At 30.9% G+C, this 16,220-nt stretch overlaps 3 protein-coding genes across 10 annotated transcripts; 2 read left to right on the forward strand and 1 right to left on the reverse strand.

Annotated features, from left to right (window-relative positions):
• The first annotated feature begins 138 nt into the window (after positions 1–138).
• LOC138931647 (uncharacterized) lies at positions 139–3,404 on the forward strand. 2 transcript variants are annotated; one of them, XM_070292637.1, is made up of 4 exons: positions 139–261; positions 1,882–2,118; positions 2,266–2,652; positions 2,805–3,404. In XM_070292637.1, the coding sequence occupies exons 2-4, from the start codon at positions 1,885–1,887 to the stop codon at positions 3,402–3,404; spliced, it is 1,221 nt and encodes a 406-aa protein (XP_070148738.1). In that variant the 5' UTR covers positions 139–261; positions 1,882–1,884. The 2 variants fall into 2 exon arrangements, with proteins under 2 accessions (XP_070148738.1, XP_070148737.1); XM_070292636.1 differs by lacking the exon at positions 139–261 and adding an exon at positions 1,303–1,353.
• Positions 3,405–3,953: 549 nt separating this feature from the next.
• Positions 3,954–6,592, forward strand: LOC138944913 (cilia- and flagella-associated protein 100). Its single transcript, XM_070315983.1, has 7 exons — positions 3,954–3,961; positions 4,148–4,337; positions 4,557–4,805; positions 4,999–5,362; positions 5,659–5,888; positions 6,102–6,425; positions 6,584–6,592. Exons 1-7 carry the CDS (start codon positions 3,954–3,956, stop codon positions 6,590–6,592), a joined length of 1,374 nt encoding a protein of 457 aa, XP_070172084.1.
• On the reverse strand, positions 6,546–15,866 carry Arl4 (ADP ribosylation factor-like 4). 7 transcript variants are annotated; one of them, XM_070292825.1, is made up of 7 exons: positions 15,607–15,866; positions 14,087–14,212; positions 12,030–12,119; positions 9,912–10,326; positions 9,565–9,780; positions 8,582–8,792; positions 6,546–7,004 (listed from the first exon to the last, which is right to left on the reverse strand). In XM_070292825.1, exons 4-7 carry the CDS (start codon positions 10,120–10,122, stop codon positions 6,881–6,883), a joined length of 762 nt encoding a protein of 253 aa, XP_070148926.1. In that variant the 5' UTR covers positions 10,123–10,326; positions 12,030–12,119; positions 14,087–14,212; positions 15,607–15,866; the 3' UTR covers positions 6,546–6,880. The 7 variants fall into 7 exon arrangements, 5 of the variants coding, with proteins under 5 accessions (XP_070148926.1, XP_070148925.1, XP_070148924.1 ...); XM_070292824.1 differs by lacking the exon at positions 14,087–14,212 and having other exon boundaries at positions 15,695–15,866; XM_070292823.1 differs by lacking the exon at positions 14,087–14,212.
• Positions 15,867–16,220: the final 354 nt, after the last annotated feature.

Below are 16,220 nucleotides of genomic sequence, written 5' to 3' on the forward strand. Positions count from 1 at the left end.
AAAGTTCGCGTCTCACTTTTTACCTGTCACTTACAGCATGCTGGTAGCACGCAATGGTTGTAAGTAGGAAAAAGAATGACTTCAGTGCGAATCGCTGTGTATCTGAGAGGCGCACGAGTAGCAGCACTTTCTTCCATGGCATTATTGTTCTTCGGTGTCTCGGCGCGAGGAGGTGCGAGCGATTTTACGTACGTTATCACAAGCACTAGCTGATTTATCCGCTGTCATCGGGAAAGGAAATCAATTTAAATATTCCACGAAGTAAGTGTATGATTTTTTTTTATAAAAACTAAAATAAAATATACAGATTTAATATATGTACATATTATTGTGAAAGTATACGCGTTAGTTATGCTAATCAGAGCGATAAAGAATATGCGAAAGAGAGAAAGAAAGAGATTTGAACAACGTGAACACTCTTTTATTAATTTATTAAATAATACACATCGCACATTATATATATATATATATATATATATATATATATATATATATATATGTATGTATGTATGTATATATACATCATTATCAATATGACTTCGTATTCATATCTTTATGTGTATATAAATTCTCCTAAATTATATATGCATACAATCAATAATAGAATAAGAGAGGAGCTAAGAAAGAGAAAAAAATCGCTTAGTGAATGTAAAATCAATCACTAGGTAAAGATCGTATCTGTTGAACGCGATGATTGATGAAGCGCGAGAGCGCAGCGGAATGAAATTTAGAATCCGCATTAGCATACAATTGCGAACAATGTAATTTCGCCATAGTAATATATCATAAGATCTCGTGTAACTTGTGATTCCTCTGTATAAGTTGTAAAAGGTGTGAGTACAATGCTTTTTGTGTGTATATGCGTTATTGCGATGGTACAACTCATTAACCAATTAGAAATTAAAGGAAACATTAAAAATTTGTAATTTAACGTTTAATATTTTTACATTATATGTTAAACTTCTAATAGATTTTTATTTTGTGTAGCTTAATTGTATGTGAATTTTATTAATTGAAACATATAATATATATATATATATATATATATATATATATGTTCTTTTTATTATATAAATTAAAAATATTTTTATTAATTAAAAATTATTAATTTTTTTTTTTTTTTTTTTTTAGATTGATTGTGATAGGAATAATTGTATCTATAGATTGATATCAATTCGGCATACTGCAATTATTCTTAATGAGCTACCCAAAATGATTATACTTCCTAGTTTCACACAATCCAATTGTCATTTACGATAGGCAGAATGGAGACTCTTTCATGCTCTGTTTCGGCGACTTGAGTTCACCGAGTTTCTACAGGATATGCCTTGGGAGATACTTTGGGTGGGGAAGGTAGACGAACGCATAAATCGTAGTCGTTGTTGTATCGCTTAAAATATCAAGTTTTATTTCATTCTATTAATTAAACATCACGTCAATTAAGATACACATTGGCAAAATGCGCATTCTTCTCTTATTTTTTTTTTTTTTTGTTGCATAACATTAGATATCTCTCTCCTTAATTTAACTGGTAATTATCTCAGCAAACACAAAATTTAACTGTTATTTAACTGTAACATATTACTCTTTAAAAAGATTTTTCAGCGGTATATAAAAGTACTTTCAGCAGATGTGTTATTTTTTCTATTTTCACAGGTACTAATGTATATATTTTATTATTTATTCAAAATAATAACTTGATCGGCTTATAAGCCGATAATGTCTTTCAGTAATGACAATTAGTCATTACTGAGATCTGAGTCTGATGACCTAAGATACTTGCATACTTGCAACCGGACAGCTCACTTATTGATTTGATAAATTTGTATTTATATGTTGTATATAATAAAAAGAATTATAATACTTATATATATACTACAGGTGATGCAGTTCAGACCGTTAACGATTCGGTTATTTATGCTCTTGTCGACTGGTTTCGTGTATGCTGATATTAGCAATTGGGATGCATGTAGTGGACGATTGGAGCGTGCTTTGGACGCAATTCAGAGAGATTCTACCAGAAAAAATAAATTGGACGAAGAGAAGACTGGAACATTGTACCAGCGGGAACTACGTTCAATTCCCCTAGAAATGTCTGTTTCCCGTATGACTATAAAGGTAATTTTCTTATTTTGCATTATCAATTCTATGTCGACTACTCAGTGAACGCGTAAGAGATTACTAAAAGAAATTTGTGTTATAAAAAATAAATGAAATTGATTGAATAATAAACAAATCATGTATGTAATTTGAATTATTTTGCAGTTCCTGCAGAACACAAAAAAGGCGGGAGGCCATTGGGCGCGAGTTGAACAATGTGTGTATGAGCCCGATAACAATTCACTGAAAACACGCGTGATATTTAATGATCTGTCAGTGTCTGCGACAGTATCTTTAATGCCACGAGATTATCATGCTCCAATTTCCGCCGAATCCTGTAGAATGACATTACGGTTGAGACGAGCAGGAGTAGACTTTCTTACGAGTCCGATCGCCCGTGGACGCGGCCAGATGCGTATACGTACAGAATCCAGTTTCTTGGAACCTAGATTCGCCTCGATCTATGCATACGGCTGTCATCCTACGCGCCTCAACAAACAAATTAAACGACAGGATAAATGGCCACCATATTATCATTCAGGCAATGATAAGGTAAAAGCTACATACTTTTACGAAACAATATTTTTACGAAATTGTAAAACTTATTTCATGACATCTGACTGAAAATAAATATAGAATAAAAACGTAAAGAAAATTGTAAATAATATACTGTATAATATTCTATCTTTTTTCCTTTGTTACAGGTAACACCGACCCCCTTGTTACCTATGAATGAAAAGTACGATGCGGCGGAACCGAGAAAATTAGCGGAAATCACTGAAGAAACGGATGTTGTTATATCCAATGAAAGTCGACATCCACGTTACTCGCATGCTGAAACAAATTTCGGCGTATGGAAGAAGAATTCGTGGATTACTAAATCATTATTACGCCAAAGACGTTCGACGACGCCTCAAAATCAATTCGGGCGTATCGCGATGATTATTACACCGCAAGACTTTGCAGAGACTGTCGTGAATGAACGCGAACAAACGGAAAAGTTTGTAAACTTTACCAAAATTCTTAATTCAACCAACGACATTCAAAACAAAGATACGTCGCAAAATATATCCCGGGAAGTAAGAGAATTTGTAGCAGATGACAATTTTGATAATCTGTTTTCTATCGATTCGGAAGATCCGAATAGGAATTGGCAATCGAAAGAATATATTACGAGGGAAATGGAAGATGTGTTTTTGCAAGGTGCGAGTCAAGTATTGACTAGATATATCGAAAATCAATTGCATCCGGCGATTAAAGAAACACTGATGTTGTCTATGGGTTACACTATCAGTTACGGATAGATACAGAAGAAAGACTATTACTTTATACAAGATTGTAATTGTATGTATATGTGTGTGTGGATGTATGTGTGTATGTGGCTAAATGTACAGAATTTTTAATAAATAATGAGCGACGACTAAAACCTTTCATTGTTTTATATGCGAATAAAAATTACTTATTCTATGCAGAGATATAATCAAAATATTTTTTTTTATATTATATTTAAATTTAAATTTTCTTTTTATAACGAGATTATAATTTGCGGTAACGTTTAAAATGTTAAAATATATATTAAAAATTTCATCAAATAATTAATTCTTTTATCTTAAATTTTCGCGACGCCAAGTACGTATGTACATATATTGTGAAACTGTGTTAAAAGCTCACTAAATATATAGCTTTACAGTAGGAATACAAAGCGCATGTCAAACAAATTAAATCTTTTGGCGGATCTCACTTAGTTACCGCAAGTTTGCATAAATGGCTTCCGATTCTGATTGATGAGAAAGAAGACGCAAAAGATGAATTCCAAAATATACAAAATCGATCAAAATAATCGTACACCAGCAATGTACAGGTAATCATGTGTTACACGCTTTAAAACATTATCTTTTTTCAATTGCATTTCCTTATATTTTAAATAAAATTGCTTAATATAAAAGAGATGTATATTTGTAGTTTCAAGTAGAGAAAAAAATATATTACTTGTTATTATACGAAAAATTTTGATAATATTTTAAAATGCATCATTATATTGTATCAGCGATCACAAAGGAACGATAAAAGAAGAACAGTCGCCTTTTACTTTTCCATCCTGTTCCCAAACCTTGGCTCATCTTCAATGGTGGAAGGCGCAAAAGAAAAGAACAATAAGCAAACGTCGTAAAAGAATTTACAAGGATCAACAAAACAATATAACTTTGCAATCTTCAGATATTCTGCAAAGATTACATGTATGTTACAACTTTGAACGCTATTGTGTAAAACAAACTGCTCCTATATAATTTTTATTCTAGAAACATTTAATTTACAGAAAGCATTTTATTGTATTTGTTCTTTAAGCGCTTTATAATATCAATGTTTGTCGTATCGCAAATCCATACAAAATTAAAAAAAAAAACATTTATATACGCATGTCATGTATTGTCATAATTCCTCAAAAATTTACACAGATAGATGTTGAAATAAATAGAAAAAAAAATAAAGATTCGGACAAAGCAATCGCAATGACAGATGTGGATCCAAAGTATTTTATAGAATTATCCGGCAGACCCGTAGAAGAAAAATTTTCATTAAAACAATATATTGAAAATATACGAGAAATACTGAAAAAGAAACATTTAATTGGTCAAGAAAAGGATGATTACATTCGCATCGATCAACAATTCGAACAAGAATCACGCCGACTGCGAAAGATCCAGGTATGAGAGATATAATCAAAAATGTCTTATTAATATTCTTATGAAAAGTCTTTATTCAATAACGAAAATGATAAACTTAGATAAAATACTCTATATACGCGCGAGAAGCTTTTTAGTGATCTGATACGATATAATTAGTCGAGTAATTTTTTTGACGTAAAATTGATTCATTTTTTTTATCGTTTCATAAAAGTATTATAGTGAACGATACGTAAGTGGCTTCGAAGAATTCCTGTCAAAAGATCACGAAAAAAGTATGGAAATGCTGAAAAAAGCGGAAAAGGAAGTGAAGCTGACGGAAGAAATCAACAGTCAAAAAAATGAACTCTCGAAACAATTCGGTCAACGCAGATTGGATGTTTATTTTTGGGAAGATAATTGGAGAATAGTAAAAATGTGTCAAATTTTCCTTTATCGGATATCACCTATCCCTTGGAAAATCAAGCATGACTGGCTTTCCCGATTTGATTCAGGAAGCATTGTTTCCATTGATGCTACGAATTTATTTAGCAAATATAGAACACCAGATGAAGAAGCCTCTTTGGAGGACTTAATAGGTGATTTCCAGATAAAACATTTAGTATTTTTTTTATCCTAAATATAAGAAATAAAATTAAAGATTTTAAGACTTTTTATCACGTACAGCTATACTGTGTTAAGATGCTATAGTAAAAAACTCGTATAAATCTTTTTCTTGCATTACACGTCAAAAATGTAATTAATTTCGTTATATGTCGTCACTTTTGCATAGCACTACTTCGATATTATAGATTTAAAAAATATACTAAAACGTTCCGTTTTTAATTATTTTAATCCAGTAAAAAAAAGTGTAAACTATTTTTTCCCGTGTTAGAGCTATTCGAGCAGGATGTTAGTGATGCTGGCCCCACCGAGCTTTATTTTGAGGATCCTTTCGATTTAATCCGTATTTTTCGAGCAATGGAAACGCAAAATTTAAACGCACTTATTCATCTCGAATCACTTGCTGCACCAATGGCGGATATGGCTATGACTATCACTGCAACAGAAATACAAATCAAGCAGGAGATCGATGAGATTACTTCAATGATTGATGATTTAGAAGTACATGTCAATCCAAAAAAATTCAATTATTCATTTAAAAATACATATAAAAATGTTTCAATTAGACTTCATAAAATTTTCTTAAATACTATTATTTGTCAGAAAAATATTAAAAATCTCTACAACATTTAACTCTTTCAATTTCTTACAACAATTATATAATAATAGTTTCTATCATTAATGATTAGTTTTACGAATCAAAGTATTCAATAGAATTCCATTAGCAAAGCGGAGGATAGAGCGGCAAACCTTGAAGAACATGCCAATTATCTTCTCCGAAACGTTTTTCGACGTCTTGTCTGCTCTGAAGAGATACTCTATCTTCATGTTTTCGTGGAGGACACTTATGAGAGTTGCGTGGGTCCAAACGATGCAAATCTCGATAGTTTTTCAATGATGAAATGGATCGAAAGAATCCATGAAGAATTCAATCGTCAGTTGGACAATTTACCTCGTGAAGTTGTCCGGGCTTGCGAAAAGGAAGGATTCAAACAAGAAACAAAAGCTATAAAGGAGGCGGAAAATGCTGCAAAAAAGGTAGAATTCAAATTCAAAACTTTATTTTTTATCTATGATAAATATAAACCTTGCAAATATCTTAAACAGTTTTTAATAATGATTACATTATACAAAATAACTTCTATATAATTATATACAGGGTGTTCCTAAAATGACTCTATTTTGCGAAATAATAGGGATTATGAAAAATATGTGTGCCTTTTATCCTGTATGATTTTATATAAATCCCTTCTTACATATTCATCATTAATTATATGGATTTGAAAAGGAAATAAAAAAATTAACGAAAAATCGTATAAAACCATTAAACTTTTATAAATACATGAATTTATATAACAATGGACATGCCCCATTATGCATCGTGTATAACAATTTTTTAAAATACTTGTAATTTCATCAAAATACATAGTTATTTTATAGGAACATCCTGAACATAATTAATATTTGGATTATAATTCATATATCTACTAGTTTCAGTTAATGCATAGATTATTGGATGCGCTGAAACGCATAATGGAACCGCCTACGAAAAAGAAGCGACCATTAAATCGACGTTCGGTGCCTATCACCGTGAAGACGAAGCCGCCGTCACTTGCGCTGAAACCGACGGATAAAGAAATTCAATATCTCACCTTTTTCACCGATTATTGCAAACATTACGATTTTAGCACATATCGTTCCAAGTTGCCAGATGATTTTCAATTTGACATTCTAGAGCAAATGTAACAATATCGAAATAAATGCAATGAAGTCAAATAATGTACTTTGAATCAAGACCAAAAGCATTTAATTATTGAGATTGAAGCAAACGAAAAAAAATAGGGAAAAGAAATTTTGTAGAAAATATATAACGACATTCCGATAAGCAACGTATAATTCGATTAATCGCAAACACATATTGTTTTATTAGATTTTTAGATTAATTTTATAAATGGAAGAAAATTAAATTAATAAAATTGCACTTTATTATATTTTGTAATAATAATCATGTTTCCTTAATAACAAATACATTTATACATTTATACATTTATATTCATAACAAAAACTTTACAAATAGATGTGAACTTTAAGAAATAAGCAGTCGATTCTTTGCATATATAAATAAAACATATTGCCATATTGTTTCATATTCAAAAAATATGAGAACAATTATGTTGTAATAATAATAATATAACGATAATAGCATTTACTAAAATATTGCTAGATAATTTAAAACGTTATATGACCACAGATTTTCCACATTGACAAACTTCGTTGTTCGTGTTAATATGCATCTTAAATTTGTGCCAGCATAAAATTATAATTTTTTAAATTTATTTACAAATTTTTACTTACATTTATATACCATTTTCATATAAACTTTTTCTTCATTGCAATGATAAAATTTTCTCAGTCGACTAGCATTGTCACACATTTATATTTATGATTATTTTAATCATTATATTGTTGCATACAAAATAAATTTAACTTAGCATAAATTCCACTGAAATCCATATCACTCTATTACCAAAACAAATTTCTATCATATAGCAAATATAAATATATTATTCCCTAAATATATTATTATTATTGTAAATTCACTTATAAATGGTGCTAAAAGCATTATTTTTATTAATTTGACAAAAAAAATTTGTCGATATCTCAAACCGTTTCAAAAACCGTTTCTTCATACTTTGCTCGCCTCTCATTGTCTGAGCAATAAACTAAATACACTCGCAACTATAACATATTTATTAACATATTTTAGTTAAAATTCCATTGTACATATTTAAATAACAATTCTTTCAACTTTTAGTAAAAAATTCATATCTTATATGCAACAATCTAATACAGAAAGAGGAACAATAGTTGTTAAAATCCCTCGTTCTCATTTTTTTTATATCAATACAGCTCTACAGTTGATATATATTTATATGTACAAACATACATACACACACATACAAAAGCTCAATGTAAGCTTTACATCGCTTCAATAGCGTTAGATTCACCGCGAACAAAAGTCAAAAAAAGATGATCGACACCATTCTCTTCTTTCAAGTCACTATGTTATTTCCCCATCACAATTGGGAAAGGAAGATGAAGTGGAAGTTATAGAAAGTGTTGATAAAGGAGAAACTGTCCGCGATTGACAATATCAGAAGACGCATGTGCAGTCTTCCGACGCCCTGGCCTACCTGGCTCGTTTCCGATTCAGTTTAGCCAATTTGCGTCGCTTTAAAATCAACTGATATAGTGTGTCTAAGCCCTCGTGGAGTCCTTCACCCGTAATAGCACACGCTGGTTGTACACGAATACAAGAACTACCGGGCATTCCAGTTAGTTCCAAAACTCCCAAATGCTTTTCCAGTTCGCTGACTTCCTTCGCGCCTAGATTGTAGACAGCAGCTTATTAACAAAACGAAGTAAAATATTCAAGCTAAAGAATTACATTTACTGTATATCGTTATTTACCTACTGACTATATTAAATTTTCTCCGTAAACTATCTATATTATATATTCCAAAGTAAAAAAACTAATATCAATTAAAGTTAATAAATTGATAAAAAGTGTTAAAAGAAAAGAAAAAGGAAAAGAAGAAGATAAAGAAAACGAAATGAGAAAAAGAAAAAAAAGGAGGAAAAAAGAGGGGAAAAGAGAGAGAGGGGAAAGGGGAGAGAGAAAGAGGCAAGACAAGAAAGGCAATAAAAAAAAAGAAAACAAAATAGAAAAAATAAGAGGAAAAGAGGAAAGAAAAAAAGGAGAGAAAAGGGAAACAAAAGAAAGAAAGAAGGAAAAGAAAAAGGATAAAGAAAAGAAGAGAGAGAAAGAAAAGAAAAAGAGAAAAGTAGAAAAAAGGAGATAAATTGAGTAAATTGGTAATCTCTATATTAAAGTTCTACATGCGCGCGCGCAAAATTTGTTCTTACGTCACCTTCCGAAGCAATTAAAGATTTACTAGAGACAATAATAAATTGAATAATATACCCCTATAAGAGAGGAATTGCGTATTTTATATATTTAATCAATGATTAACAAGTAAATAAATAATTTATTTTGATAAGCTCTAATATTTAAACGATGTGCTTCGTGCTGTTTACGTATACCTTTAGAAAAATTTCTTGTTCCACTGTCCTTTATGTGTACATATGTATAATGTTTGTAGTATCGGTTATATACCAGGTAAATCCTGTTTGTTGGCGAGAATTAGAATCGGCACGCTCGCATTGTCCGGACTCCTCGCTGTCCTGGTAAGTTCCATTTTTGCCTCTTCAAGCCTTTCGGTGTCGCAGGAGTCAACGACGAAAATGATACCGTCTGTGCATCTCGTGTATGATTTCCATAATGGCCGTAACTTTTCCTGTCCACCGACGTCCCATACAAGGAAATTTACACCTATGTTAAAAAATATTAAATGAAATACTTAAGGCTAAATATTTAAATATTTAAGAAGGCTAAATACTTAAGAATTAATTTAATGAATTTTGTAAATAATAAAAAAAAGGACAGAAATGAGGAAAAGGTACCTTTAGCTTTTCCGATGCCGCCGCGAATTCTCTCGCAGTTAAAACCGATGGTCGGCACAGTATTGAGATATTGATCGAATTTGAGTCTGTACAGGGCGGTTGTCTTTCCGGCACTATCGAGACCAAGCATTGCCACATGGAACGGAGTTCCCGTGGGAAGTGCCTCGAGAAGACCGCCGCTCGTGCCACTCCTACCCATCCCAGCACCCATCCCTCTTTCTTCCCTTATCTTGTTCTTGATTGTTTCGCGTCTGTCACAACTCTGTTTTTTATTCTCTCACTCTTCCTTTCTTCTATTTCGTTCCAATCCTATCTAGCATCTAGATCCCGCTCCGTGAGCGAAATCTCCTTCAAACTCAACCTTTGATGCCTGTAAAAGGATTCGCCGCTGCGAAGTTGTCCACTACCGCGTCGTCTGAAAAGTAAGCGCATCCTATCGTTAAGATGATTCTTGAACCGGTTTCGTGCGAGATACACAGGTGCGACCTAAAGTATCTTTTCTAATAAGTAGGATCCCCGATTTGGATCGGGGTCAATGTTACTTTCGATATTGAACGAATCATGGTAATTTCGCGTTTCTCGCGATCGCTTATCCCTCCGCCGAACGGACGCAGAGTCACACTTATGACCATCATAAAAAGGTTTATAAAACTCATAATCGAAATATATATATATATATATATATATATATATATATATATATATATATATATATGCACATATGTACATATATGCATTGTACAAAAATATAACAATAATTTTTATTTTATAAATATTTTTTATGCTTTAATTGATATGTATACTAATATTTTGAAGAAGAAAAAAAAAGGAGCACTATATATAAAATTAATTAAAATTTGAAATGTTTTTTTTCTATTCATGTTTGCGGAATGACATAACAGAATTGAAATTTTTACATCCATATAATCAAACATTCAATTGTTCTAGCTATTCCCACTTTCTTTCATTAAGGAAAGGTGAAGCTTCCAGTTATGTCTTCGCTTTCTTCCTACTTTCTTAGGCTCAGTCATTAATGTTCAATCTATAATATATACTATATCTACGATTTGTGTACATATAGTCTTAATATATAAAAAAAACAATCATAGGAATTTGCATGATAGCAATATCTACCTTAAATATATCTATTACATTATAATTAAATAAATAATTGAAGTAAAACTGATACTTGCAATATATATAATATTAATTATCTTTTTATCTAATTAAACAAATAATATAAAAGAATTTTTGATAAAATATAGCGTATGTTGATTTGATTTTCGCGCACAAATCAAATATATTATTTATTTACATTCTAAATCGAAGCAAATCCCTGAACAATGTATCATTGTCTCACGGAAAGTGGACTGCGCAACCATAAAAGAAATCAAGTCGGTTCTTTTCGAAACGGAGTTCAACGAACGGGAATAATTTGGAAGGAGTTCATTTGCCTACAATCCCAATTGCCTACAGTTTTGTTGGCCTACATAATTTGGTCAATATAGCTACAATTGTCAACAATCGAGATTATCTATAAGCATTATCGCACACATACATGTAATAATTTGATGTAAGTGCACACATTGCACACACATGTAATTTTATTGCACACATGTATCTTATACACATAATAAAAATAAGTTGTTTGGGCATTCCTTAGTGAATAAAAAAATAAAAATTAATAAAGATTTATAATCGTACAATTTTATATATAATGATAACTATTCACGAAAAACGAAATCCATCCCACATCGCCCTTTCTGTATAAAAAAAATCTATAATTATTTATTATATATATATATATATAATAAATAATTATAGATTTATATATATATATATATATATATATATATATATATATATATATATACAAGATATAAGTAATAATCAAAGCTATCGGCAAAATAATGTAAACAAACGAAATTGTTGGCAACTGGGAATTATAAGCAAACGAAGCCTTCTCGAATAAGTCTTGCTTGCTCTGTGAATCATTTTTAGAGATATCATTTTCTTCGTCATTTACATTATTAAATAAACTTTCTCTAATGCTCCCTTTTTCTTCTCTTTCGCATATCCTTATAGCGATTCAGCAAGAACAACATCAATTATACGCACCTTGCATCGCTATAGATGTTCTCCCTTCTGTTTTCTTTGTATATAATCTCGTCCCAAGGAACGTAATTTAAGATACTTCTATTATCAATCCTAAAAAAATACAGAAAATCATGCAATTTATGATATTTATATATAATTTATTATTATATAAAGGTATATGTTTGAAAAAGAAATACAATAGATTAAGAATATACAATATTGACAATACATTCATACAAAATATATTTCAAAAATTAATCAATTTAATCTATTTTGAGATTCATGAATTGACATTGCGCGCGCGCCCACACACACACACACACACACACACACACACACACATAAAAAGCACTTTTAGTCATTTAAAATTTAAAATCAATAATTAATTTGTGAGTTAAAGATTTGTTCTGTGAAATCAAAATTTTTATTTTCATGAATTTTTGTGTACAACCATTATAAAATTTTTATGGTACAATCACTATAAAAAAGTTAGTTCGATATAAGATAAAATATATTGACAATTTTAAGATTGATTTTGCATGGCAAATCTTTATTTTAATTCACAAATTAATTATTAATTTTATATTTTAAAACGCTAAAAATATTTTGTGGATGTGTGTGCGCAATGTCAAAATCACGAATCTCGAAATGTTAATATATTTATTTAGATTTATTCACTTTTGACATGCAGTTCCTCCTTAAATATTAACATAATTTTGCAATTATATGAAAATCACGCTTCTATATGTTATCTTATCTTTTGCTGGAAATTAATCAACAGTTTAAGAATAGAATAATAAATTGGTAGTAGATTAACGCTTAATCCTGCGTATTCTGCAATAACTTGATATCTCGTAGTAGGAATATCGCAATAACGGAGATGATATGCCGAATATTGCCGAAATACTGATGCTTTCTCATAAGCAGAATTGGTATAACTATACAAAATTGGTATACCAATATCTGTACCAAAGACATTTTGATAATTTGCAAATAATATTGAAATAAACGAGCCAGCAATATTATTAATCTTCTTAAGAAAATTGTTATATAAAAAGACTGATATTTAGATGTCAATATATATCCTATTTGTAACAATATAACAAATTTGAGATATGATTGTATCAATTGGTATGGTAATACCATAAATTTCAGAAAAAAAAACGCGAATGATATGCATACGAATCCTCCTACGCTTTTAACAATTTTGAGATGCTTGCATTGGGATTATCGATGCGCAGCACGATGTTGGAGTTGGTTGACTCGATGGTACATGTATTATCGACTCGCAGAAACGCGCGTGCGCCGGCTTATGTATTCGTTTACTATATATGTATGCATTTATGTATTCATACATGATCTCATTTACATTACTACTTTCTTGTCCATATTCATCTCAGGAACCGCAAAACCAAAATAGAGACAAAGAGAGAGAGAGAGAGAGAGAGAGAGAGAGAGAGAGAGAGAGAGAAAGTTTCCAACCATCATACACATTCACAAATAAATTCTTAAAAAATTAGTCTGAACATTTCAAAACACATTTTTCCATTTTTTAAGAATATGAAATCTTAACAGAGAAATATGTGCAAATTCCAAATACTTTTTATGTGAATAAATAGCTTATCACACTAGAAAAGAAGTGTCAATATTAAAATATATATAAGTACTAATAATATATTATTAATGTAAACTCGAGAGATGACTTCTTAGCCATGTTTTAATAAAAGTTTATTAATGATATGCAGAAGAGAATCATTTAACAATAATTGAGATCATCTCCATATATTATACGAAATCTCAATAAAGTACACAAATTTCATGTTTGGCTTTACTTTGTAAAGAATATTTGTTTATCAATTTATTTCTATAAAATAATTCAAAGCTTGCAAATTATTTTGTAAATTGATAGTATACAAGAAAAATATTCTTGCATTAAAAATACAGTATTTATATACTTTATAAAACTTTTTCAAAATATTCTGCAAATAATGGTGTTTGTTGATAGAAACAATTATTTTTCGAAATTGCGAGTATAAAAAAATACATCAACATTTTACGATTATATATCAAGAGTTTACCTTCATCATCTATGATATTTTATGTCTTTAACTTGATATCTCACACATGATTTTTCCACTTGTATGCATGATTATGGGAAATCAATTACTTCTACATGAGAAGCCTCCTGTGTGCTTTTCTCTCAACTTGAAAAAGAAAAAAAAATAAAATAAAATAACAAAGATTTTATCTCTTGAAATAAAATTCATAAAATGAAAAAATGAGTAACATCGCAAAATTACAAACTGTCAACTGTTACAATAAATATAGAATCAAAATATACTATTATACATAATCACAATGAATTAGAAATAAATTCTGCCATGCATTTTATAGCATTATAAAACTGTAACGTGAAAAATTGCTTTACATTTCATAGATTAAAAATTACTTTCTTTAGAGAAAGATTAATTAAATTGGTAAATCATAAAACTAGAATGCGTATTAACTTAATATGTAAAAAAAAAAAAAAAAAAATAAGAGCTAAATTTTCAAGTAATTGAAAATAATTGATAAACAAAGCTCAATGTAAATTTCACATATTCTATAAGGTATATTATATACAATACATATATTCTATAAAGAAAGAGAGAGAGAGAGAGAAGTTCCTATTAATTATAAAACAATTATATATAATCACTTGTATATTGAATCCACTGTATTATGTTATCAAGATGTTGAAAATATTTGCAGATTAAAATGATTTACCTCTTCTAGAAGTTTTGCGAAAGCATTGAGATTGTAAGAAGACATAATATAATTATTATTATTATTTAATTAACATCCTCATTTTCATTTTTGCAAATATACTCACAATAAATAAATACACCGTTTATCTGTAATTTAATTTAAATTTTGATCCACAGCTATATACATGAACTAAGAGATGCTTTTAATCTCATCTTCATCAAAATATATTTGTCAACTCATATAACTGTACAAAGATCACAGTGATTTTCTTGAAAGCAGGAACACACATACTTCATACGTCTCTCTCTCTCTCTCTCTCTCTCTCTCTCTCTCTCTCTCTCTCTCTCTCTCTCTCTCTCTCTCTCTCTCTCTCTCTCTCTCTCTCTCTCTCTCTCTCTCTCTCTCTCTCTACTCTTATAGATAAAATGCAAAAATAATATCGACTTTTGAAACAATAATCTTTTTTTTCTTTCGCTTTATAAATACGATGCGAGAGTCTTGATCGTCAAGTGAACTTTTTTTCTCTTTCGTGTTTCTCGTATATCTAAAATTAAATCGGGAATCTATCGCACACAGGCACATACAACACTCCTCCATCACCAACGTCATGTAACCCAAAAATTACGGGGCGCGTCGTTGCAACGAGGGAGGGGGGGGCCGCAAGGTAGAGGGGGGGGGGTATACCACCCGACATTTTATCCGATACTTACCATATTCAGAGTTCAGAGATGGTAATACCGAATTCACACATACACACACACACATACACACACACACAACCACGCACACACAGATATATTTAAATTAACGCACAAAAAAAGAGATACAAATTAGCGCAAAAAGCACTGACCCACTTTCCATATGCAGAAAGAAGATATATCATCAGGCAAATATATTCACTTAAATAATATAGAATAAAAACAAATAATGGCAACTACCGAACAATAACCCCCGAGTAGTTCTCAAGACGAACCGATGATACCGATGCACCGCGACCCGGTTAGCGAACCGAGCAACAATTCCCGCAAACGAAAAAGGTAATAATAGCTTGTTGATTTGCCACACGCCGGCAGCACCGAGCTCCCCCAGCTCCTATTTCCACTGTGAGACCTCTATAACCACAGTATAAGCGTAGGATATAAATATACATAGAGATGACACTTGACTGTTCTTGAAAGACCAAGTTTCTAGTGCGCATGCGTCGGTCGTCCGTCTGAACATACGGCCATTGCGCCTGTCGTCTTTTTGACAGGACGCGTCCTATGTGAAACAGCCTTAACACGTTGACCCGTCCGGTGTCCAATAACCCTTTCGCCGCGAAGAACGCGAATAATATTTTGTATACCTTTTCATATTTTGCTTCGAAGAAATTGTATTTCTTCATGTGTGAAACTTTTTCTTTTTGATATATTATTTACTAACAATAAGTTGACTAGAAAAGTCGCTGAAGAACCGGATTTAGCG

This window comes from Polyergus mexicanus, unplaced genomic scaffold (genome assembly GCF_030449975.1).
Source record: "Polyergus mexicanus isolate NDT 795.1 unplaced genomic scaffold, iyPolMexi1.0 SCAF_3, whole genome shotgun sequence".
Lineage (NCBI taxonomy): Eukaryota > Metazoa > Arthropoda > Insecta > Hymenoptera > Formicidae > Polyergus > Polyergus mexicanus.